The 24,604-nt window shown below is 44.7% G+C and overlaps 1 protein-coding gene across 4 annotated transcripts in view; it reads right to left on the reverse strand.

Annotated features, from left to right (window-relative positions):
• The window catches only part of ldlrap1b (low density lipoprotein receptor adaptor protein 1b), a 28,344-nt gene extending 8,990 nt beyond the window's left edge, over positions 1-19,354 (reverse strand). The window contains exons 1-5 of one of the 4 annotated variants that reach the window (XM_031847466.1): positions 18,911-19,354; positions 4,841-4,983; positions 4,010-4,122; positions 1,497-1,611; positions 294-366 (exon numbers count right to left, since the gene is read on the reverse strand). In XM_031847466.1, the coding sequence (XP_031703326.1) occupies positions 294-366; positions 1,497-1,611; positions 4,010-4,122; positions 4,841-4,983; positions 18,911-18,995 (529 nt within the window). In that variant the 5' untranslated portion in view covers positions 18,996-19,354. The remainder of the gene's footprint in view (positions 1-293; positions 367-1,496; positions 1,612-4,009; positions 4,123-4,840; positions 4,984-18,910) is intronic. The other 3 variants (XM_031847465.1, XM_031847464.1, XM_031847463.1) reach the window with 3 other exon arrangements.
• Between the last annotated feature and the right edge of the window lie 5,250 nt (positions 19,355-24,604).

Here is a 24,604-nt window from a genome sequence, read left to right on the forward strand (position 1 = left end):
GTGTGTGTGTGTGTGTGTGTGTGTGTGTGTGTGTGTGTGTGTGTGTGAGAGAGAGGGAGAGAGAGAGGGACATCAGTGACTGGCATGAACAATTCTCCACCATTTCACATGATCCCTAGAGGGTGTCAAGGCCATGACCAGGAAGACCTCAGGATTAAATACAGGACCATTGTTTGGCCATTAAGAAGGAAGGTACAGGGTGTGTACAGTAAATGGAAAGAATAACAGCCGGGGGGGGGAGAAGAGAGGAGCGTTTGCACTCATCCGTCACACTCCTGTGCTCTCATGCGTACCTTCCTTGGCAGCCTGCCAGAATTCAAACGCCACTCTGAAAGCCTGGGCCACTGTTAGGGTGACCGCCTGGGCCTGTTGGAGGGAAGCAGAAGCGAGAGGCAGTGAGACAGCGGGAGGGTGTGAAAGAATGAGTAATACTCACACGCATCTCATACACACGAGGGGAAACTCGCGGACGACGAGGAACTGTGACCAGGATTTTAAATTTTTTTTTTTTAAAAAACAGGAAGTGACCGCCGACAGAAGTGGCTCCTTTCACAGACACTTGAGCAGGAGGAAGAGTAGCCCGTGGGCTCCATGACGAAGTTGTTTATGTAACCGGGAGGATACGTGGCCTTTTGGCCAGAACTAAATTAGTGAGGGGAAGGAAAAGGAGGGTGCGGCTGCAAACCTCCAAGGGATGGAGAGAATGCCAGAGAGGGACGAGAGAGCCTCCCCGCCCTTCATGTTCTCACTCCTCAACTTTCTCCTTAACTTAGTACTTTTGCATTTGCATACATACAAGTAAAAATGGAGGTGCAGTTGTTCTGAGGTCTCCTTGCAACTTCCTGCATGAAGTGCTTTCCACAGATTGCCAGCAGCAGAAGCTGAATGGATTACCTGAATGCAGAATCCTGCAGCGTAAAGAATCGGTTGCTCTACATTTGTAGCTACAGCCTGCAGCTTTATTCCACTATACATGTATGTACATGTAACCACTTCAAAATGAATAGTCCAAGATTTTGGCCAATTTGCTTATTTTCTTTCTTGCCAAGAATCAGTTGAACATATCACTCTATGTCTGTATGCTAAATATGGAGCCACGGTGAGCAGCTGAATAGCTCAGTGATGCAATAAGACTAGAAGCAGAAGGCAAGAGGTAGCGTGGCTATTTCCTTAGATGAGAAAAACCACCGACCAGAACCTCTAAAGCTCACCAATAGACATGTTGAATCTTGTTTCTTTATTCTGTACAAAAAAAATGAAACAAGTTGTGGTCTTATGAAGGGGATATATGCAGGAATATTTCTTGGCCAGGCTGGTAACTGTCTGAATAATCAATGATGATTTAGTTGGCTTCGGACAGAGCTAGGCAACCTCTTTCCCATTACATCTTATATTTAGAATCAACGAGTATCGAACTCTTACAGAATGGGCGCATGTGAACTTCAAGTTATTCGAACAGTTTTGCACCACGTACTTGCACAGACTCCTTTACGTACCATTTTCCTCTTGGTGCAGAGGAAGGCGTGACACTCCAGAGTCTCATTGTGCTGGCTCTGGACGATGTAGGCAAACACTTTGTCGTGCATCTTGTCCGCCGTGCAGTATGATATTCTGAGAAAGAAAAGAAAAGAAAAGAAAGAAAAAACACAGATGCGGAAGCTTTAAAACTCCAAGACTTAATAGAATCATCACAGATCGAGTGGGGCCATCGTGCAACTTAATCTGCTCTAAGCCCTTGAACTATATCAGCAATCTGATTAAACTGTCCAATCTAGCATTTCTCTAAACTGTGATATAAAAAAAAAAAAAAAAAAAGAAAAAAGAAAAATTCCTGCCATTCTTGAAGCCAGCTGCACTCACAATCTCACAGCTCTGCACATGATCAAATATCAAATACACACCCCAGCTGTGTGCAGGTACAGAGCTGAACGGCATCATGCATGTGAACTGAACACGTGTGCACACATCTGTGCCGTTTGGCCAATGGGATGGCGTTCCTTCCTGCTTCCTGTCATCACACTCCCACTGCGTCCGCCTGCTTAACCACCATGGCGCACAGTTCTAAAGGACATATTTTGGATTGGGCCCGGTCCCTGTAAGGTACATGAAAAGACTCTTACAGACGGAAGTGCTCCTGTCTTGTTGTGGTGTGGGAGGTCATCTACTGCACTGAGCTCTGCCTGAGGAAGGAATCAGTCTCGCTCGTCCGTCTCAGCTGCCGAGCAGAGATTGGAATTAGGCCGTAATGCTCCACAAATACGATTTTCTCCACTATCTGATCATCATGTTATTACCCCAATACCAAAGTGACGGGCTCACTGACAATTTTGGGCAGCCAGACACAAAACGATGGAGGAAGGCAATAATGAATGTCTGCCATCCTTTCCACTCCGAGCATCATCGGCGCTGTGCTCAGACTTGTCTGTGGGAGAGCAACACACTCGGTTAACTCGTGACTGAGGGATACGAGGTGTGGATATAATAAATGAATGAATAAAAGAGGGGGAGGAAAAGTTTGGAGAGGTTCAAGAACTGCAGCTGCAGTCTGCACAACACGAGATTTACGGGCAAATGTTTTGGGAGGTAGAAATAGGGTGTCTAGGCAAATCCATTTCTTTTATTGGCCGTCCATCTTCTCTGCAGATGTCCAGGGAGGAGAGCTGGAGAGACAACCAGCTGCTTTATGTCTCCACACCATCCCGAGGTCACAGCTGGACCCACCTCGCGGAGTCGGGCTTTTAATTGCTGTAGTATTTACCTTCCACTCTTCCACTGAGAGAATCCATTTATGCAGTTCAGTGAAATGTGCGATGAGGGGAAAGATACAGGTGCATAGCTGTGACAAACAGCTCTTGGAGGCCATTAAAGTACTTTCTGTATTTTTTTTCCTCAGAGCCAAAACTCAGTCAAATCTGTACACACGGACAGGATACACATATTTTATATCATCTCTAAGGAGCAATTTAAATAAAGATTTTGATGATTGAACTGATCATTCAAGTCTAAAATGCCAAAGATTCTCTGGTTCCCGCCATCTAAACTGTGAAGATTAGGTAGAGCTACTGGATCAGCTAAACAGCTGTTGGTCAAGGCAAAACAATCAATTTGAACGAGGACTTAAAGGAACCGTGAGGGGCAACAAACATCAGATCAATCGTTAGCTGCTGACTGTCAGTGAATGTGATGTTGACCACATCTGTTCAGTTCCATCTCACTGTGTCTGGATGTAAGACACTTGTTGTTTGCCATTCTGCCTTCTCCCTCCTTCAACGGACTTTAGTGTGCAATGTTCCTCGGGTTACTTCTGAGACAACAGCCCAGCAGTGACGAGCCCAGGTCTTTAATATAGATCAATCCTGTATTCCTGAGAAATGAACTCCATCCCCATTATTCTAAGATGCACGGTCAGGAGGCTGTTGTTCAACTGTGTGTACTCATAGACTTGTCCTCAATCTGCCAGCTTTCAGGGCCAAATTATTCAGCATAAGCATAGTCATTCTCGGGAAAAATGATGGAAAGTCCCATTTCTCCTTGATATGTAGACTCATGAATGTGGAATTTTAGAAAAAAGCGATTCAAGCTTGGATCATAAGCTCGAGGCCAATGGAGGCGAGGCAGCTTTCAGCGTGCAGGCTGTGGCAGGCAAGTGAGATCTGTAGGCATTTACTAGAGAGAACGTGTGTGTGTGTGTGTGTGTGTGTGTGCGTGTGCAGATCAGACTGTTGTAGTGCTCCCAAGAGAGTTGAGATTGATGAGACACACTGCCGATAGACAGAGTACTCTCTTCTCTTACACACACACACACACACACACACACACACACACACACACATTACACCGCCTTAGAGGACCACACCTGCTCTTGTATCCATCCCGTAATGGATTAGAGCAAATAACTTTTATTTTATTGTGGACGATAAGGACAAGCTTAGGGTGAGAGTGTTTCATAACTGGGGCCGCCCGACTGAGTGAGGGACATGGAATGTGTTCCAGCCTAAAGAGGACTGACCTGTATATGGAGATGTTTTCTATCAGCTGGTTGGAGGCGCTGTCGTAAAGGATGATTCCTCGCGGGGAGACCGTTAACGTGACTTTCTGGAGTTTTTTCCCACTGGCTTTAGCCTGGAAGGAAGAGGAGGAGGAGAAAGAAAGGGTGGAGGCCACAAAGAGACAAGAGGGTATGTGAGTGAGACAGAGATAAGAAAGGAAAACCAGTGTGTCAATCAAACAAGTGTGTTTTTGTGCGTTTTTTTTATTAAATCAGACCAGCCAATCCAGACTGTAGCTCAAAAGTAAATATAAAAACATTACTCCACACCGAGTGCATCTATGACGTAGTATGATCCCAGACAGCAGCCTAACATCCTTTTTAAGAGGGACACCGAGGGCAGCCAACAGATTAGGCCCAATCAGAGCCTCGGCCTTCCTCTCCACACATCACCGCGTCTCGAGTCCCACCATTCTGCCGCCGCTAACTTCATTATCCACTGAGCTGCCAGATCCAATAACATGAAGCCATTTTCTGCCATGATAAAGCTGGCCGAGCCATGTACGGAGCAACAGTGTCTAAACTAATTTCATCCTCTTCTAAAATGTCAGCCCGCACCTCGGGGTGGAAAGAAGGCAGCCAACCGGTCACTTTTCACCGAGGGCGTCATTCAGGTCACAAACGGGAGAAAACTACTGGATGACTGAGTGGTGGAGGAGGTGGTGATGTGGGGAAAGATATATGTGCTTGAGCAAAACTCATTTTCTGGGAGTAGTTTTCTGATTAGCAGTGCTTTGACAAGAGATTTTAGATGCTATTCCAGTTATACGTGTGTGTGTGTGTGTGTCTCACCGTGGCCACTATCCTCTTGACAGCAGCCGCAGACAGCTCCTCTCCTTTGGGCTGCTCCACCATGGTGACCCCCAGGTACTTGAGCTGGAACACCATGCCCTCCAGGAGGGTCTCCCTCGTGTCCGTCCAGTTCTCTGGAAGCTCTGCGGATGAGAAACGCAGCATCGGTGACGCTTCTGCTCATCAGCGACAAACCCCCGCTGCTTGTTCTTGTACAGTGGGCTGAGAGACACTCTGTCAGCCATGCGTCACGTCGTCTCAGCTGTATCAGACACAACAGCAGCCGAACCGAGTCCTCATTATGGGTGTGTGTGTGTGTGTGTGCGCAGCACATGCTTTTAGCTATTCCTCTTGGCAGGCTAGCAACAGCATGCACTCTAATGGAATGTTTACTCCACTGGCTGAAAGTTAATTACAAAATATGTTTAGTATGCTGTTCGTTAACATGGTGATCTGAGTTGTAGTACTGATAAACTGGACGGCATGGTAGAGTTTGCTATTATGTATGAAAATATTAAATAACTGACAATAAAGCCTTTAGATTGTTTTGTTTGGTTCATGATGTAAAAAGGGAGCAGGGTTTATGTCAAGGTTAGAAATTAGCAGCATCCACCAGCCAAAATGTAAAAAAAATAAATAAATAAATAAATAAAATTTAAAACTTTTTTAAAAAATTTAAATAAAAAAAAACTATAACCGTGGTCTGTTATTTCCACATAATTATGAATCCCACTGCTTTTTTTGGAAAGACCCGCTCTCTGTAGCTGGTTGAGGCAGAGGCAATTGCTCGAGGTTAGACATTGACCTCGAGTAGTTTGGGGACAGGACAGCTCAGAGCGCAGGGCGGGTCTTACCAAGAAGAGCTGGGGGCTTCATAGTGAGTTATTTCTTGATGCCATCTTTGTTTGAATTTGGCAACAGACTTGCAATGAGGTAAAAAAAAAAAAAGAAAAAAAAAAAAAAAAAGAAAAAAAAAAGGATTTTAAATATTTTGTTAAATCGGGCAGCAAACTAAACATCTGTTATCCAAATGAGTCTTTAAGGACTCTGGACATTATTACACAACACTTGTTGCAGCTGCTTCACAACTAAAGTATTCAAGGGAATTATTGTGAAGCAGGGAGGGAGTGTTGAGCTATAGTCATCGCTGGTACATTACTGTAGTTTAGGTTTGCGAGGTGAATGTTTTTCACAGCTTTACACAGCTGACCTGGTTAGCTGAAGGGGTGCAGGTGCTTTTTTTTTGCAATTCAACTCAAAACAACTACAGACTTTTCAATCACCACACAAAATGTAGCAGAAAAACAATCAGAACTTCTGTGGTGCTATTTGGAACAAACACGTCTTCATGGTTTTAAACTCGGTGACAAATACAGGTTGAAGAGATACAACCACTCCCTCACGACTGTCTGCCAGAACTCATTTACAATCCAAACCACTGCCAGCGAAGTCATTCATAAAAGATCATCTCCTCCAGCCCACGAGACGATGACACTTATTCAGGACTCAGTATTCTAAATTTTGTCTTGAGAATGAAACTCCGGGGCTGTGGTTTTTGATTTCTTTTATCAGAGGAAAATCGCTTGGCGAGCTGCTCGAGGCGCTGTGCGTCTCTTCATATGATATCAGTATGGAGACAGCCGGGGGGGGGTGTCCCCAGAGATGGAGCAGTGAAAGAGAAAAAAGGAGAACAACTTGTGTGAACCGGCCTTCTTCCATATGACGCCAAATCATAAAGACCCGTGTTATGATTCCGCTGACAGTCTGCAATAGATCTGCAACAATCAGCTGCTTTCAAATCGGTGGAGTGGGGGGGGGGGAATTTTTCAGAGTGAAAGTTCAGGCAAGTAGGCAACAAAACACCTCTTCAGTATTCAGCCATTTGCTCCGACAATAAAGCCGCTAACTTCTCCTCACTCAGCTCATAACAGGTTTATGGACTTGCCACGATGAGGTGTGTGATAGTGAGTAGAGGGATCCATTGGTCTCCTCTAGAAGGATCAGAAAACACAGTAGACATGTGCTTTGTTGGAATAGTTCAATGAATAGAAAATTGTTATGATGGCTTAATAATTTAAGTAGTATTTTTAAGCAAAAAAGCCCCATATAATATGACTGGTTCCAGCTTCTCGAGTGTTAATATTTGCTGCTTTTCTTCGTCTTACGTGATAGTAAAGAAACTAAATATTGTGGGGTTTGAACTTATTGGACACTGAGAAATTGTGTTGGACATTTTTGTCTATTTTCTGAAAATTCATAGACTAAATAAAAGATCGGCAGATGAATTGATAATGAAAAGTGTATTTGACCTGCAAACATTATATTGCTTTTAATGATGGATTATTGTTGATTAGCATTTCCAGTCCACAATGTTTAAAAAAACTGTAGCAAAAAAAATAAAAAATAAATAAAAAAAATAAATAGTACAACAAAAGGCTTCAAGACGTTACAACCACACACGACTATCCATCAGCTTGACATCCAGTAGTCAGCCCAGTAAGTGAACTATTTTTAAAGTTATTTAACTTCATTTATACTTTGTGAACACCATCACTCGGCTGAGGAGCCCATATCGTTCAGGGAACCACTTGGAAACTGTGAGGTTAACCTAGAATATTCCAAACCAAGCCAACGGTGAGTGGTTGTGGAGAAGGGCTTATCATCGTCTAAATGCAGCTCTAACCAAACCCATACTTAAGTAATGGGCGAGTCTGAAGTGAACACCCGCTCTGGGTTCAAGGTCTTTGAGCTCCTAAGTGTGGGCAACACATCAGGCTGACGTCCTGTGCTGACCCCGTGGTTGCATTAGTGCCTGGGTAAGTAGCACCCTCGCTGTAATATAACCTGCGGCGAGGAATCATTAGCTCCCATTCACGGCCTAAATCAAGTCACCGAGCGGTCTACGAGTGCTGTCCGCAAAAGTCCTAAGTGTGGCCACTTAGGACTTTTGTGGACAGCTATGCAAATATGATGGGGGGGATGATGCCGGCTCAACCTCGGTTCACATTTGGAACCTTTAGTGCGAGCTCCTGTTTCTAAAAGCCGACTTGACTCCAGAAGGTTTTTCGGTGTTTACTAAAATCAACACTGCCAACAGGTCCGCTTCACTGGGTTTCAACAACATTAAAGAAGCGCTTTGAAAACGCTCCGATCGACTCGAGGCTTAGGAGAGACGTCTTTCACATAACACACTCGTGCTGGTCCAGCGGAGGTATCAGAAGCAAGCCTCTGTGCCTCCACCGCCCATACTAATGCTCGCAGGAGGCAAGTCTCTGGGGAGGACCAGCAGCTCCCCCTGACTGCAGAGTCCTAGGAATCCCCCATCGCGAGACATCCTGAGGAGGCTACTGTAAGACCAGACAACGCAAATGATGGGATTTCTGCCTGAAATACACGAGGAGATGACGATTATGCAAAGAAAAAGATGTTACCGAGCAATGAAACAACAGCTTTCTTTAAAAAACAGTTCAAATGAGCAACTCATGAACCAGAGCTATTTTTAAACCCGGTGCATATACCCACAGTGCTGCTTTGTATGGAATAATAATCCAGTTTCATATTGGTCACATTTGCATTCACATAACCATTCGACCCCCCCCCCTCCTCCTCCTCCTCCTCCCCCTCCCCCTCCCCTCCACGGCAGCTCTCTGCAGCTGCGGTGCTGATTAGAGCAAACTTCAAAAGGCTTCTGGGCTACACTGAGCTGTGGCTGGTCAGAGAGCGCTGCTCGCCCGGATGACACTGCCTGTAAATAAACTGGAGAGAGCCGGGGGAGGGAGCACTGAGGTTTGCAGAGTGGGAGGGGATGGGGGGGGGGGGGGGACTGCTTCCAAGTGTGAGGGGTTTGTTTAGCCAATTATCTTCAAAGTATAACGTGGATAATGAACTGGTGGGGGTCATTGGGTCTTGTTCTGGTCTTCACGGGGCCACGTGGCTACACACAGAGCCTCTGGAAGCTCACTCCCTCTAAAACACACAAACCCACTACATAAATATCGACCACGCCACAACAGACCAGAGAAATATGGAAGGAGACTCAGTGCACAGAAACAAATAGTGACGATGTGATGGGGGATTAAAAAAAAAGAAGAAGAATTCACCACTCCCAGCATCTGTCAACCTTGGATTAAGTCCCAGATGACACTAATCGCATCAGTTGGGGAAACTGGTCTAAATAAAGACTTTCTTACATAAAAGCCCCCCAGACAGAACTTAACAATTGCCTTTGCTCTGTTGTTGGGCTTTAGTGTGTAAAAACACACTTGGGCCTTAAAGAAAACCCTGAAACACACCTCATATACAGGTTGTTCAGGGAGGCTTCAGGATATCAAATATTCATGAACATGTATGATATTGAGGTTTACCGAGCCTCATCAAGGATGCTTTGAAGGCCGACTTGCCTTCAAAGAAAGACACTGGGAGAGTCGTGTTTCATGTTAACTACTAAACATAAGACATTATATCTCTGTCCAGGAAAATAAGTCTCAAAAAGGTAGTTTTCTTCCTTTGGGTTTATGAAATGTTTGTGTTTTGGCTAGCTAGTTTTAATTGTCCACAATTTTGTAATGCGATAACAGTTAGTGTAGCAGCGTGCCGTCCTCAAAACCCGACACAAAAGAACCATAGGCAGCGTAATCAGCCTGTAGTCACACAGCCAGTGTGACGTCCACTCTGCCAGTCAGATTGAAACCTGTTTACATCCTCTCAGCGCTCGGCTAGGAGAAGACGAGCGGAACAAAAAGTATGTGCAGCTACTTCCTCGCTCTGCCGGTCACCTCTCCTGAACTAGTGAAAGTCTACAAACCTTTAGAATATCTATATCACAAAGTCAACAAAGCAGACAGGTTAAATAAAACACCAACAGAAGAGGTCTAGCTCAGATGTTGCAATAAGAGCGAGGTCATTAAAGCGATCAAGTCTCTTTGCAAATAATGTGTCTGCTGGCACAATGGGTTTAACACATTTCAAGTTCCTAAAAATCGGTGGTATTTAAATTGTATTACCACTTCAAGGACTGTAGTATGCACGTCAATACAAAAACTAATTCTCAAAAACTAAAAAGGTACTGGAAGAACGCAGAGCTCCGCAAAAGGCCAAGTCCATGCCTCATCTCGCAGTGAAACCAAAAGAAAAATAACTATTTGTGAATTCGACCCAAAATGTTTCGGCTCCTTCCTTGGCTCATGCTACAAGCTTCCAAAAAGTTTCATGAAAATCGGGGGAGTCGTTCTTCTGTAATCCTGCTGACAAATAGACAAGAAGCCAAACCGGAAACAACCTCTTTGACGGTGGTAATTATTCAAAACTGGGCCTACTCCATAGTCAACCGTCACGGCCACTACCGGCTATACAGTGTGCTACCAACAGTGTTCAACATCCAGGCAGGTTATCGGAGCTGCGTGCGTCAATGAACCTGTGAGCAGAACTCCAGACAGACCTCCACGGGTCACACCGGGCTGCCTTCATCAGACCGCTGTGGAAGAAAACGCGTCAGAAAAAAGGTCTCAGCCTCTTCCTTTAACATCCGTTCATTTGAGTCGACGCAGAAGACTTTTTCATGAAGTTTTAATGAAGCTGAAACTACAGAGGCGGTGGCGCCCTTTTCATTGCAACGAGAGATCTGGAGAGGCAAGATGGCACAGAGGTCTCGGGAAGTATATAATCAAGAGAGATTTGAGGGATGAGCCAGCGCAGCACCAAAGCATGACATGGGGTGGTGGAACACAGAGGAGATGAAGCAGGCGATTTGGACACGGGAGGGTCGGAGAGGCCAGCAACAGTAATGAGGAGAGAGGATCGAAGATCGAGAGGGAAGACGACAGACGGACATTCAGGGGGGGACAAGACGGGCGGAAGCTGCGAGGCGTTCACAAGTGAGGGGAAAAAGCAGATAAAAGAGGAAGTGAGGTGATTATGAAATATAGTTAAATACCAGGCATATGCGAATGTTGGCAGCGAGTCAACGTTCCCACCATAAACTCACACAACAAATGTAATGGACAACTAGGGAGATGGAACAGTTTAATCGCCGTGGAAACAGTGGAAGTGCTGTGGGTACAGGCTGAATAAAGTACTCAGAGAGGGAGGTGTGCACAAATCACCACAGCACCATCAGTGCGATCTAGCTTCCTTCTTGCCAATGTTAACAGTTTTTCTCGGCTTGAAAATGAATGAAAATGCGTCTCTAAATAAAAGCCCAACAGAGGGAACGAGACAAATCAAGGATGAAGACGCTCTTCCTCGCAGTCAGTGAGACGTTCCTCGACCGAAAACCAACTTGAAGGTGAGAAATGTGAGCAGGTGATGGGAGTTTGGTTTGGTCTCGAGACCTATGCAGTGATTAACTGTCACGTCACGCAGTAGGCGTCGATGTTCTAGCAGTAAATTCCTTTCACAGTCCTTGTTCTTGACATCAGATGATGTCAGCGAAGCTGCGAGTATGAGTAAGCCACCGCACCGTTGAAAGGTTACAGAAGTTACATATTCAACAGAGTCTGAATGAATGAATATATTTGGGATTCAAGGGAAGGTCGAGGGGAACTAGCAGCAGCGGTGGCCCAGCTTGGTTTAACAAACAAGACACAAATAAAGACCATCGGGTCAACAGTCAAACCCCCCCCCCCCCCCCCCCACCCACCCACCCACTCCACAGCTCCAGCAGGCTCCACGAGTCGAGCCTGCTGCATCAACAATTTCCCCCTTTGTCGAGGTTTGAAAGGAACCTCTGAGCATTGAGAGCTCTCCGCGTGGTGTCGCATTGGCTGACGCCAATGAGTGAGGGGTGAGAATCCCGGCGCCTACATCAGAGCCCTCTGGACCCCAAACTGTGAGTGACTGTGTCTGGCTGTGACACACTGCTGCCCACCTGCATAGCTTCTCCTGAACTAGTCTAATGAATGCATCTGCTCCGGGGCTTCTGTTGTTCTGAAAACACATCTGGCCCGGGGAAAACCAAGCACCGACACTTGGCAAACTAACAGGGGCCTCCATTCTTGCTTTGGTTTCAACATGTGCGTCACTATGGGATGTTGGAAAAAGGTGTGTACTACAGCTGACCCTCATGTGGTCCTCTCGAGGATCAGTGTTTAACTAAGGAGCAGTAACTGTATCTGTTCTCCAAGGAAGCGTTGTGAGTTTATGTGCAATTCAGGGGATTGATACACATTTGGTGAGCTAGTATTTCCAGCAGCAGGACAGAATCAATACACTCTAAAACAAATCTCTAACAACCTTTGTAAACAGAAGTGTCTAAAAGATCACTAGTTCCCATTATGGTACAGCTCAACTGCGACCAGTCACCAAAGCAAAGCGTGCTGATTTAAGGCCTCAGCTGATCTCGGACTGTGGTACAAGACACGTGCACAAAAAATAAAAAGACCGATTCCAGCATTATTAGATTCCAATCAGGACACTTTGGGCTAATTTAGAAACTGCAGACTCAGATGAGGAAAGATGCCTGCAGGGATACACAGAGACACAGCACAAAGCTTGTTAAGAGAGCGCCTTGGACAACCTCTAACTATGCCGCGAAAAAGTTAAGTCACATTTCTATTGCAGACCATTTTCTGTGGTTGAGTCTTGTGTAACTGTTGTGTTCTGTTGTGGTCGGTGCAGGTCAGAGATGAGCACCGTCATCACCATTTTTCGGGGAAAAAACGCTGAGATGGAGCATTGTTAAGAGGAGAGAGACTGAGTGGGGAGATCACCGTCTGTCCCTGCATGGTACAAAAAGCCTGATCCGGTTCTATTGTTCCTCCTCTTAACGTCCGCTTCTGTGGAAAGGATACAGGAAATGTTTCACATATTATCGGGGAAAACCAGGTCAAAGGCTCTCTGTGTGAGGTACACAAACAGCAATCGATACAAATGACCACAGAGACAGAAACTACAGGCCAGTTAGCTCAAGGAGAAATCGATACAAAGTAAGTAAGATGAACAGTCAGTGAGGATCCTTCATGTCCAGCAGCCTGTGACCTCTTTCCTCTCCTCTTCGTCCTTGTTTCATCTCATACACCAGCAGGCTTATGAGATTCTTAAAAATCTATGTTGTTGAAGGACTCCCAATAACACAACGGAGGTGTTGCATGCTATCAGGATTTTGCAGTGGATAAGAGTCACGGTTTAAGTCATAACATTGAGACACATGTCTTTTGGTATTGGCTAAATGAGGCGAGGGAGAGGGAGGAGAGACGAGTAGTGCTGCCAGTCAGGGATTACGGCTGATGACCAGCTGAGGCCACAATGTACTCTCAGCAGGAGGCCGGGTTATGAAACTGATCCTAAAAAGCCACCCTAGCCGGGAGGAGCGAGTTTCTGTTGCGACTGAAATGCGACGAGCAAATAGGGATGCAAATGGCTTGTCATATCTTCAGTCTATGCAAATTAGCCTGCACACATCATATATACACACACACACACACACACACACACACACACACACACACACACACACACACACACACACACACACATACATACATATATACACATACACATATATATACACACATACATACACACACACATACATATATATAGACATATATACACACATATACACATACACACACATATATACACATACACACACACGTATATATGTATATATACAGTTGTCACACTTAAATGTTTCAGATCATCAAACAAATTTAAATATTAGACAAAGGTAACACAAGTAAACACAAAATGCAGTTTTTAAATGAAGGTTTTTATTATTAAGGGGAAAAAAAAATCCAAACCTACATGGCCCTGTGTGAAAAAGTGATTGCCCCCCCCCCCCCCCTGTTAAAACATAAATTAACTGTGGTTTATCACATCTTTGGAAAGCTGAGTTCAATTTCTCTAGCCACACCCTGGCCTGATTACTGCCACACCTGTTCTCAATCAAGAAATCACTTAAATAGGACCTGCCTGACAAAGTGAGGTAGACCAAAAGATCCTCAAAAGCTAGACATCATGCTGCGATCCAAAGAAATTCAGGAACAAATGAGAAACAAAGTAATTGAGATCTATCAGTCTGGAAAAGGTTACAAAGCCATTTCTAAAGCTTTGGGACTCCAGTGAACCACAGTGAGAGCCATTATCCACAAATGGCGAAAACATGGAACAGTGGTGAACCTTCCCAGGAGTGGCCGGCTGACCAAAATTACCCCAAGAGCGCAGCGACGACTCATCCAAGAGGTCACAAAAGACCCCAGAACAACATCCAAAGAACTGCAGTGTTCATGACTCCACCATAAGAAAGAGACTGGGCAAAAATAGCCTGCATGGCAGAGTTCCAAGACCAAAACCACTGCTGAGCAAAAAGAACATAAAGGCTCGTCTCAGTTTTGCCAGAAAACATCTTGATGATCGACAAGACTTTTGGGAAAATACTCTGTGGACTGACGAGACAAAAGTTGAACTTTTTGGAAGGTGTATGTCCCATTACATCTGGCGTAGAAGTAACACGGCATTTCAGAAAAGGAACATCATACCAACAGTAAAATATGGTGGTGGTCGTGTGATGGTCTGGGGCTGTTTTGCTGTTTCAGGACCTGGAAGACTTGCTGTGGTAAATGGAACCATGAATTCTGCTGTCTACCAAAAAATCCTGAAGGACAATGTCCGGCCATCTGTTCGTGACCTCAAGCTGAAGCGCACTTGGGTTCTGCAGCGGGACAATGATCCAAAACACACCAGCAAGTCCACCTCTGAATGGCTTAAGAAAAACAAAATGAAGACTTTGGAGTGGCCTAGTCAAAGTCCCGACCTGAATCCGATTGAGATGCTGTGGCATGACCTCAAAAAGGAGGTTCATGCTCGAAAACCCTCCAATGTGGCTGAATTACAACAATTCTGCAAAGATGAGTGGGCCAAAATTCCTCTACAGCGCTGTAAAAGACTTGAAAATGACTTGATTGCAGTTGTTGCTGCTAAGGGTGGCCCAACCAGTTATTAGGTTTAGGGGGCAATCACTTTTTCACACAGGGCCATGTAGGTTTGGATTTTTTTTTTAAATAAAATGAAAAATAAATAAACCATTCGCTCGCCTTGACAGTTTGACTCTTTGTTTAGTCACATATTGCCCCAAGGGCAGAGGAGCATACTTTTTGTTGAACCAGTTTCGACACACAAGACGACCACAGATTTGCGCAATGGGCCCCTGAGATTTTGGAGATGTGTGCGTCACCTCCTCCGCAAATCTCTGCTCTGCCTTACTCCGATATTATTTTTCATGTGCCTCTTTGCACAGACACATTTCAACTTGTCATTGTGGTGACAAGTGGACACACAGGTGAAGGGCAGAAAGACAGTCAATGAGCAGTAATGCATAAAAATAACAACCCTCCCCTGCATTCCTAGGGAGTTTAGGGTGTGTCATGTGAGCTTCCATGAGACTCCACAACCTCTGACGGGACACGACGGGGATTGTTTGGACGTTTTGGTCTCACCAGTGTGTGTGTGTGTGTGTGCGTGTGTGTGGGAGGGAGTGGAGGAGAAGTTTCATCAGCCACTTTTGAGTTTTGTTCACATCTACTGACTAAACACCCAAAAGACCTCCATAAACTTCCACAGCTGCAGAAAAGGAATGCTGGAGGTGCCCAGCAATGTAGAGCCACGGCCTTAACATGCCCGCAGTAGAGTCTAGTGCTATTAACTCACTTGCTCAGAACAGATTTGTTACGACTTAGACGTCATAAGATAACGAACATGAATGCTGTTTTCCTCCCTGCCTGAGGGTGGTGCTGTGTGTACATTGCGTCTGTGTTTTGATCTGCTGCGTTGCAGGTGATTGGACTGATTAGGCCGGATTTAAGGAAGGACCCTGTGGAGGCCGGTGCTCTCTCTCTCTCTTTTCTCCTCCGGCTGTATGGCAGCAGCACTGGTCATTCATTATTGGGAGGGAGAGAGAGAGGGAGACCCATCGTTATGCCTGGACCGGGCATAACAAGATTAAAAATAAAAACGTTTTGTAATCGCTGGGGACACTGAATGACCAACAGTGTGACTTTGTCCAGTTTCAGATGGCTGTCTGAATATACGCAATTCTGATTTGTGGGCTTTCCTCCTTGCTGTAAAAGTCTCAGATGGCATTTGTTTCGCCACCAATATCTCTTCCTCCTGACAATGAGGCTGAAGAACTGAGAACTAGCACACCGGCCATATGTCTCCACATATGGCTGAAGGAGATTACATCAATTATTTCTTACCGGGGAGGTGAACTGGTTAGCCGCCGTGCATCCTGCCCAGACTTCCCTTTTGGCTTCACAGAATGCCATAATCTTTCAAAAAGTAGTCCCTACTGTGAACAAGTGGGGCAAATAAAAGATGTGATGTTCTGTCCATTTCCTTGAATAAAAAAACAATCTTATCGCGAAGTTGGTTTTCTACTTTAGTCTCAGCCATGAATGTGTATTTTTGGAGCGATTCATGCAGTTTACACCGAGAGAAAGAGTGTTTACTCTGAAATAACAACACACGGGAATAGAAGTACATTTCTCCATTACAGCCTCGCGGTCCGCTTTTGGGTGACTTTGTGCAAGTGCAGCAGGGACTGGACAGTGCAAACCACATACACCGTCTATTCTTTAAAACAAAGGGAGGCTACTTTGGGTAAAAAAGCGACTTAAAGTCCTACTGAGGCTTTCATTAACAATTATGCCTTATAAATTACAGCTACAGATATATAATTTAGCACCAACCATGTCCGTCACTGCAGTGACACTATCTGAATAATGTTAAAATATGCAAATTAGTCAACAGCTACAGCAACTAGCACACACATCTGAGGTTATAATGATGCAGACGCAATGGTTTAAGATCACACGCCGGTCATTCGCCGTCTGCATGGGTGGACTGACATCCTCATATGTCGCTGCTTCCATATCGACAACCCCACAGAACAGACAGCTCCTTGACCGGGGATGTGGGAGGGAGCTGTCTCACTTCAATGCAGACAGGGATTTTCTGCCTCCCACACTTTTCAGACAGAGAAAAAAACAGGTCTTCATGACCTAAAAATATGGTTGATGTTTCATACCATTTACACCCCCCCTTTAAAATGGGAACTATTCAGATGTAATGGGAGGGCAGCACACAGGAACATTTTGTTAAGCTCAGCAGACTGCCAAAAAACAACTGAGCCGTTTCAAAACCACACAGGAAATGACATCGCTGACACAATCTTGCCCGTGCAGACTCCGGCACAACACAACAAAAAAGCAATGAAAAACAAGGTGCTAATGTTGGCATATTAGACATGCAGGGATCATTAAAAGAGACATGGGCCAGTTTTATGAAAACACTGGAGCCCGTTAGGATCCAACACTGACAGTGAGAGGGAATGAATGCAGAAGACTGGCTGCTTTGACGAGGCCAGGCCTACACACAGGAGAGAAAGAAAGACAACCTTACTGGAGACATGTTGTCTCAAATTATGGACCCATCTAAATCTACACATACAACCCAAACCAGAAGTCACACTATTAAAAGGAATTACTAGAAGTTGTACTGTATGTGGATACATCCCATGCAGAAAAGCAGGATCCACCAATTAAAGCAGAAGCTTAATGAAACTACAAGACGAAACAAGTTGCCTTCTTACTCATGACTCTGCAGTTCACTGGTGCCAACTGAAACACAGCTAAGCCGACAATTATTATCGCACCAGATTGAAAAAAAAAAAGAAAAGAGGAAGATGAACAGTTACTTGATTGTAGACAAAACAGGAAGCTCGAATGAATAAGCAATGCGAGTGAAGAAATGATATGCTAGATATCACATTGGTCGACGGTCACAGGACCCCCGTGTGTGTGTGTGTGTGTGTGTGTGTGTGTGTGTGAGTGTGAGTGAGAGAGAGAGAGAGAGAGATACTGTTGCCACAGATTAAATGTAGAGTCATGATGAGGCTCACCAGCAGCAGGGATTGATTGGCCATTAGTCCTCAGTGACCACTGTCTGGTCGGACCATGCAGACCATGTGCATCACTCCCCCCAGAGAGGGGTGGACCAAAACAAAGCTTTGATTGCACTGTGCACGTGTGACATCTCGATGCTCTATTGTCTATGAAATATAAAAGGAGGGGGGGTGGGGGTGGGGAGGACATTCCCCCTTTGTGTAAAGCAAACATTAAAGGGCCTATAGGCAGCTCAGCCTGCATGTGACAGCCATGCTATCACAGTGAGATCAGCCTGTGGACCGTGCTCAGCCTCCTGGGGATGGTCGCACACATCGTGGTTGTAGCTCCAGGCATCATGTAAAATAAAACCTAACGTAACTTTACCAATAATTAAACCTCTTATTCGATGAACTATCGGCTCCCCCATAATATTCAGTCCCTGCAACCACTCCTGTCGTCATACAGCCTCTCGTTTTCATTTTTTGTTTCACATAGTATATCGCCTAGCAACAGTGTGTTGCCAGGAAGACGAGCACTCATCTTTTCATGCCTTTTGGCTCCAGTGACTCCCTCACTTCTTCATCACAGTATATATATATATATATATATATACTCCCCGCTGAGCCCCTCTTGCACGTTTCACCACCGTGTGAGCCAGAGTGACGTGGCAGAGGATTTCACTAACTTTTATCACGCTTTTGGTTCAGAGTGACTAAAAACCGAGAAACTCATTGGACTCGTTAGATATGCGGAGACGCAGTTTAGAAGCTGAACTTGTTTCTCTGTGCGCAACCAAAAAAAAAAAAAGAAAGAAAGAAGAAGAAAAAGCCTCAACAGGAGTCAGTTTACGGGCTGCGTGGCGCTGCTGTCAGTTTAAGTGTCAAGTTGAAAACCATAACAAACCATTTGTGACTTAAAATACTCTCTAATGTTTAAATATTCGTGTTTCGAGTGAATGTGTCGACCAAGCACCCCCCCTCCCCGCACACTGACAGCTATCCTGGCTCCTCAACAACTGTAGCTGACGTACACAGCCGAGTTGTAAAGTAGCGCTAAGTAAACACCGGCTGTAATGTTAGCTCCTGGGCGAGGCTAGCTTGGCTCGGTTTAGCCAAGTTAGCCTCGATTTAGCCTAATTTAGCGGCAGCTATCGCATTCACGGCAATGCACTGAACAGCTGAATACTCACTTTTATGTCTGCTCGCGGTCCACGACTGTTTGGCGATACTGGGGCTCCGTATAATTGCCCTTCCAGCGGATTTCAAAGCGTCCATATCGTAAATCCAAAAAGTGGGGCAAAGAGCCCGACGAGCGCCTGTTTCGTGTAGTGTCGAAACACTTCGCCTCCTTCAGAACAGCGCTCTCCCGTTCAAACTTTTTTTCTGCTGTTTTTTCCTCCCCTCCGCGCGGATAGCTTTCAGTCGATGGTAGATTATCATGTTCGTCCCCCTGGGCGGCGTTTTGTATGTAAATGAACCGGATAATGTGCGTGACGCCCGGTTGTGGAGTCACGCCAGTGAGGAGGTGGTTGTTGCAGCCCGAGCGGGCGGGTGCTGTTCCTGTTAAAACACGGCGCCGTTTTCACTCCCACCGGTGTCTTTTTCGAGACCGATGGTTTGTCAGTCACATCACGGGCTGCGGTTACACCTCTGATGTTTAATTCAGCCACACATGCTTCTCACCTTTCTACGAGCCTCGAGATCTGCCGTATATCCAGTGGAAATGTCAGCAGGCTAATGTCACGAGCAGAAATAGGTTAGAGGGCGGAAAAATACTTCATTTCAGTCCCCTCACCTTTTCAGGTAGATATAGCAGCTGAATTCAATGGTATGCATCATAATAATAAAAAATATATTTTGTTATTATGAATGATTTCGGTACGGTCATTCTCCACACTCACTTATCGTCAGCAGGATGCTCTGATTTGGTCACATACTCACTTGATATTAATGTATGATTCCTATAGCCCCCATATAGTGCTCTGACGGCCCATAAGAGAACAGCTGTAGGGGAGGAAAGGAAAAAAATGGAAGCCAAGGAGTCCCGCTGGACATGTGGAGGAAAAAGGGGTTTCCTGATGAAAGAAACATGAGGTCAAGGAGATCTGGACTGTCGACGAAGATGCCCCATTTCTCGAGTCCTGAAGAGGAAACCCTGCTAGGCAGTCAAGAGCAATTCATGTCACATTTATCTTTTTGTTGTTCATGATTCTAAATATAAACATCGAACAAAAAGTTCAGAAATTAGTGTTTGGTAGATTATTTCTCTGTTGTAACAATGCTTCTTGGCAATGAATTTTATACCGTTAGAAAGCCCGTTTATTTACCTTTCAAACGGTGCCCCATTTGTAAGGATCATGCATTTGTGGGATGAGCAGCACAGCTCAATATGTGGGTTGCGCCCATGAAAAATTTGCCAAATCTTCTCTGCCAATGCCAAACAGCTTATTCTGCTGTTGCTATTACTCTTGTTTGGTGTTGTTTGGTGGATTGGATGATTGAAGTCTATCAGTAACAAGGAAGAAACAAGACATATTGGCAATTTTACAATTTATTCATTTAACAAACAGGAGCCTCAGTAGCGTGTGGAAGAACCATACACAGCCACAACAGCCTGGCACCTCCTCCTCATGCTGGTCACCAGCCTGCTCACACACTGCTGTGGGATGGCATTCCACTCCTCAAGCAGGATTTGTCGCAAGTCAGCCAACGTGGTTGTGTTGGTCACTCTGGCACGAACAGCTGATCCCACAAGTGTTGAATTGGGTTGAGGTCAGGACTGTTGGCAGGCCATTCCATCCTCTCCACTCCCAAATTCTGGAGGTAGTCTCTGATAAACCGCTCTGTGGGGGCGAGCGTCTTCATCTTAGAGGATGGAGTTCGGTCCCAGACTGTGGAGAAATGGGATTGCCACTGGTTGCAGAATCTCATCTCGATATCTCTCTGCATTGAGATTGCCTCCAATGAAGAAAAGCCTCGTTTTTCCAGTGATGGAGATGCCGCCCCACACCATCACACTGCCTCCACCAAAAGGTGTTCCTCTATCGGTGCAGCAATCAGCATAGCGTTCTCCCCGTTTTCTCCACACTTTGACAGTACGATCCAACTTCCTTAGACAGAATCTGGACTCATCGCTGATCATAACGTTCCTCCACATGTTCAGGTTCCAGTGCAGGTGTTGCCGACACCAGCGCAAATGGGCCCGACGGTCAATAGCAACAGCAGAATAAGCTGTTTGGCATTGGCAGAGAAGATTTGGCAAATTTTTCATGGGCGCAACCCACATACTCAGCTGTGCTGCTCATCCCACAAATGCATGTTCCTTACAAATGGGGCACCGTTTGAAAGGTAAATAAACAGGCTTTCCAACGGTATAACATTTATTGCCAAGAAGCATTGTTACAACAGAGAAATAATCTACCAAACACTAATTTCCGAACTTTTTGTTCGATGTTTATGTTGGTCAAAAGGACCAGACACGGTCAACTAACAACGATTCTGATGGTTGACATTTTCTCAAGAGATCCAAATGACCCTTTATAGCCCCACTTTCTGTCACGAGTTTTGAGATGATGAAAAAACCTCAACCTCAATATTCACAGTAGCTTTAGTCTTATTTAGTAATTATTTGATAACATCTACATTAACATAATGTTGCTGCTGACTGTTGAAAGTTATTCTCGTGTTGAGACGACATTAAGCGCTTTGTTCAGTGATCCTCATCCTCAAACTAAGACATCAAAAGATATTATTTGTGTGTTGACACCGAAAACCTTTGTATTGTATCAGGTCAATTGTTAAAACATTTAAAAATGACACCAAGCTCAATTTCTAAATTGAATTCCATTGAGCTTCCATCGTCACACACTAAATGAGTGACTCAGGAGAATGGCTTTCAAAAAATCTTGCACTTCCACATTTCTCAGATATACAAGAGTGCAACAAGGCTAATACGTCCCCAAGGACAAATCGGCAATCTGAAGCTCAGTTAGCAATTACATAGTGTTGAGTTTATTCTGCAGAAACAATGCCTCCAAGGGAGACACATCACCACATCAGGGTAGCAGTGTAAACCAAAGCACCCCTCTGTTCTCCGGCAGGTGCATTCCTTTTAAATCACTGCTTCTTTGTTTGCAGCCACGCTTCACTGAGAGGCTGGAGACAAAAGAGCGGAGTCTTCTGCGAGTAAATCTGCCAGTTACTGAAGCATGCAAGACATACCTCGCCTTTTACAGCAACAACACAGGTAATGGGCACAGGAGGTGTGTTTGGGAAGAAAGATCTACTGGAGGAGGGAAGAGGGGCACCACTGCAACATTCAACAGAGATTATTCTTATGAAAGACAAAATACAAAGGATTTATTTATACATGAGGACAAGCACACGTCTATTCGCCCACATGGAAAGTCTTTGTCATGGTCCTTACGTTCACCGAGTAGTTCAAGAGGGCCATACCTGGAATCTCTCATTTCATGGCTTCTTCTCTCTACAAACAGCTGGATTTACTGTAGATTAGTGAGGTCTAATGGCATCGCCAGTACAGTTCATCTAATGCCCAACGGCATTAGATGAATGAATTATCATTCCAATCAAAATGCATGGCAGCCCCAAAATGTGCTCCCATTTATTGGTTCCGCCACTGACTGAAATCCAAAGCCCAGAGGTCAGCATATAGCACAGAGTAATCATGTCCAGATCTGAAAAGTGGAGTAAAATGTGCTTAAATATTGTTATTTACATGGTGCACATTACTGACTTCGTTTACCAACGCGATGCTGCCGTGTGATTTAGTGGGAGTTCCACTGGTCACCGTGTTTTGACGAGCAGCGATTAGTGGTTCGCATGAACAAATTATTCATAAGTTCCTTTTGTCAGAGCTAAATGGGATTTTGTGGTCCTGAAAAGAGGGATTTAGTGGTTCTTGACAGAATTAAAAACCAGAGACTGTGTGGACAGATTATCTCTCCAAACCCAAATGACATGGATGAACACTGCCTCCTAGTGGCAACAGCTATAGTGCATCTGATTTACAATGCCAGGAAACCAGATAACCAATTATATGAACCTTTGTTTGGGCAAATTACACATCACAAATCATAACAGAACCCATATATATATATTTTTACTTTGACTATATTAATGCAGTAGTCAGTCATTATAGAGAAATCACTCAGTTCCCTTTCAAACTGACATTACAACAAAATGAAACTGATGGGCTGATGGTGTTTGAGATGCCACACATGCTTTATGGGCACTCCAGCATTTTAACTTTCCTTAAGTTTAGTTACTTTTGACATTGATGAAAGAATGGTCATAATTGAAGCAACTGAGGCAGAGACAGTAGTCAAGCTCCAAAAACACTGGATCCTACACTTCCCATAATGCAACTCAATAGCCTCTGTTAGAATGTACCCTGCCTCCTAAAATCCCACTTCTTTTAAACGCCACAACTTCAGCTTGTGAAGCAGGCTTTGTGTTAAGCCAAAGCTGAACTAACCCTGATGACAAAAGTTTGGAAAGCAAATAAATGTAACTTAAAATGAACAACAACAAGCAGAGAATTTGCAAGAAACAATGTTTATTCCTTGTAAACCTCACAGAGCGAGAGCACAGCCAAGGTCAGACCTGGGGAGAAACAGAGCAGTGACTGTGGGCATAGAAAACAAAAAAAAACAACAAAACACTTCTCTATACTCTCAACAATCAGTTGACTGACTAAACTGTCATTTTCACAACATTTTCTTTTCTTCCCCAGGAACCAACGACAGCAATCTGAGCGAAAAGAAAAGCGTCTCCATGTACAATCAGTGAAAACCACGCGCACAACAATGACCATTTCAGATGAGGGTGAAACCACATCAGACTTTAGAGATTCTCTCCCTGCAGGAAAAATAACAATACCAGCAGAAACAGGAGGAAGGGAAGCTGCTTTAGAAACAGCCACCTCCCCCCAAACAGTTGCAAATACTGTAACGTTCACAAAAAGAAATGTGACTTTCTAGTCCCTTACTTTTAACTACACAGTCTACTACGAACAGGTGACCGCTTTCTCTACCTGCTTAACGGAAACTTTCATGAACTGATATTCAACTGGATATTTGACAAACACGTCAGCCAATGTACTTGCAGTACATTCTTGAACACTGTACTTAGAGAAAACCAGCATTCCCAGTCTTGGCACACAAACTGAAGAGGATTAATTAAATAAAATCATTTATCCGCTATATTAAAGTTGGCATTTTCCAAAAGCTTTGTTTACATTGCACAGTCCATCTTTACGGTTTTTCCCTTTCGAACAGCAAGTGTTTTCTACAGTGCAACTTTTAATTGGGGAATCAAAAACAATAAGGGGGGGGGGGGGGCAGCAGCTAAACCGAGGGATTTGGGGGTTTAACAGCAGCAGAGATGAGCTTCTGTGGGCGGACGTATAAACAGCAGACTCTGTGGTGGGCAACATCATGTCGCCATACTGAACAGGCAAATAGGAGAACAATGAATCAAGTGCAGTCTACCGAATCCGTTAGTGTGACTTACTTAAAGGGGCAGAGCTGCCCTCACGTGGACACGATGGAGCAGCGGCTCTACCGGTGTGGACGCTAGTAGAGAGCCCAAAAGCCAAATTAGCATCTGAAGGCAACTTTGTCCCACTTCACCAGGAGAGGTCAAATTCTGATCCTGTCCAGCTGAGCCAGATGTGTCACAACTAATTAATTCATAAGGGTCGGGCCGTATCTCATTACTCACTTTATGTCCTCAACTCAAGGCACTGTGATCATGACAACCAATGAAAGACTATGCAGAGTACTGAGAAGCCGGTCCACCTGCATATCTCTCTCACACACACACACACACACACACACACACACACACACACACACACACAC

This window comes from Anarrhichthys ocellatus, unplaced genomic scaffold (assembly GCF_004355925.1).
Source record: "Anarrhichthys ocellatus isolate YVR2014 unplaced genomic scaffold, GSC_Weel_1.0 scaffold7, whole genome shotgun sequence".
Lineage (NCBI taxonomy): Eukaryota > Metazoa > Chordata > Actinopteri > Perciformes > Anarhichadidae > Anarrhichthys > Anarrhichthys ocellatus.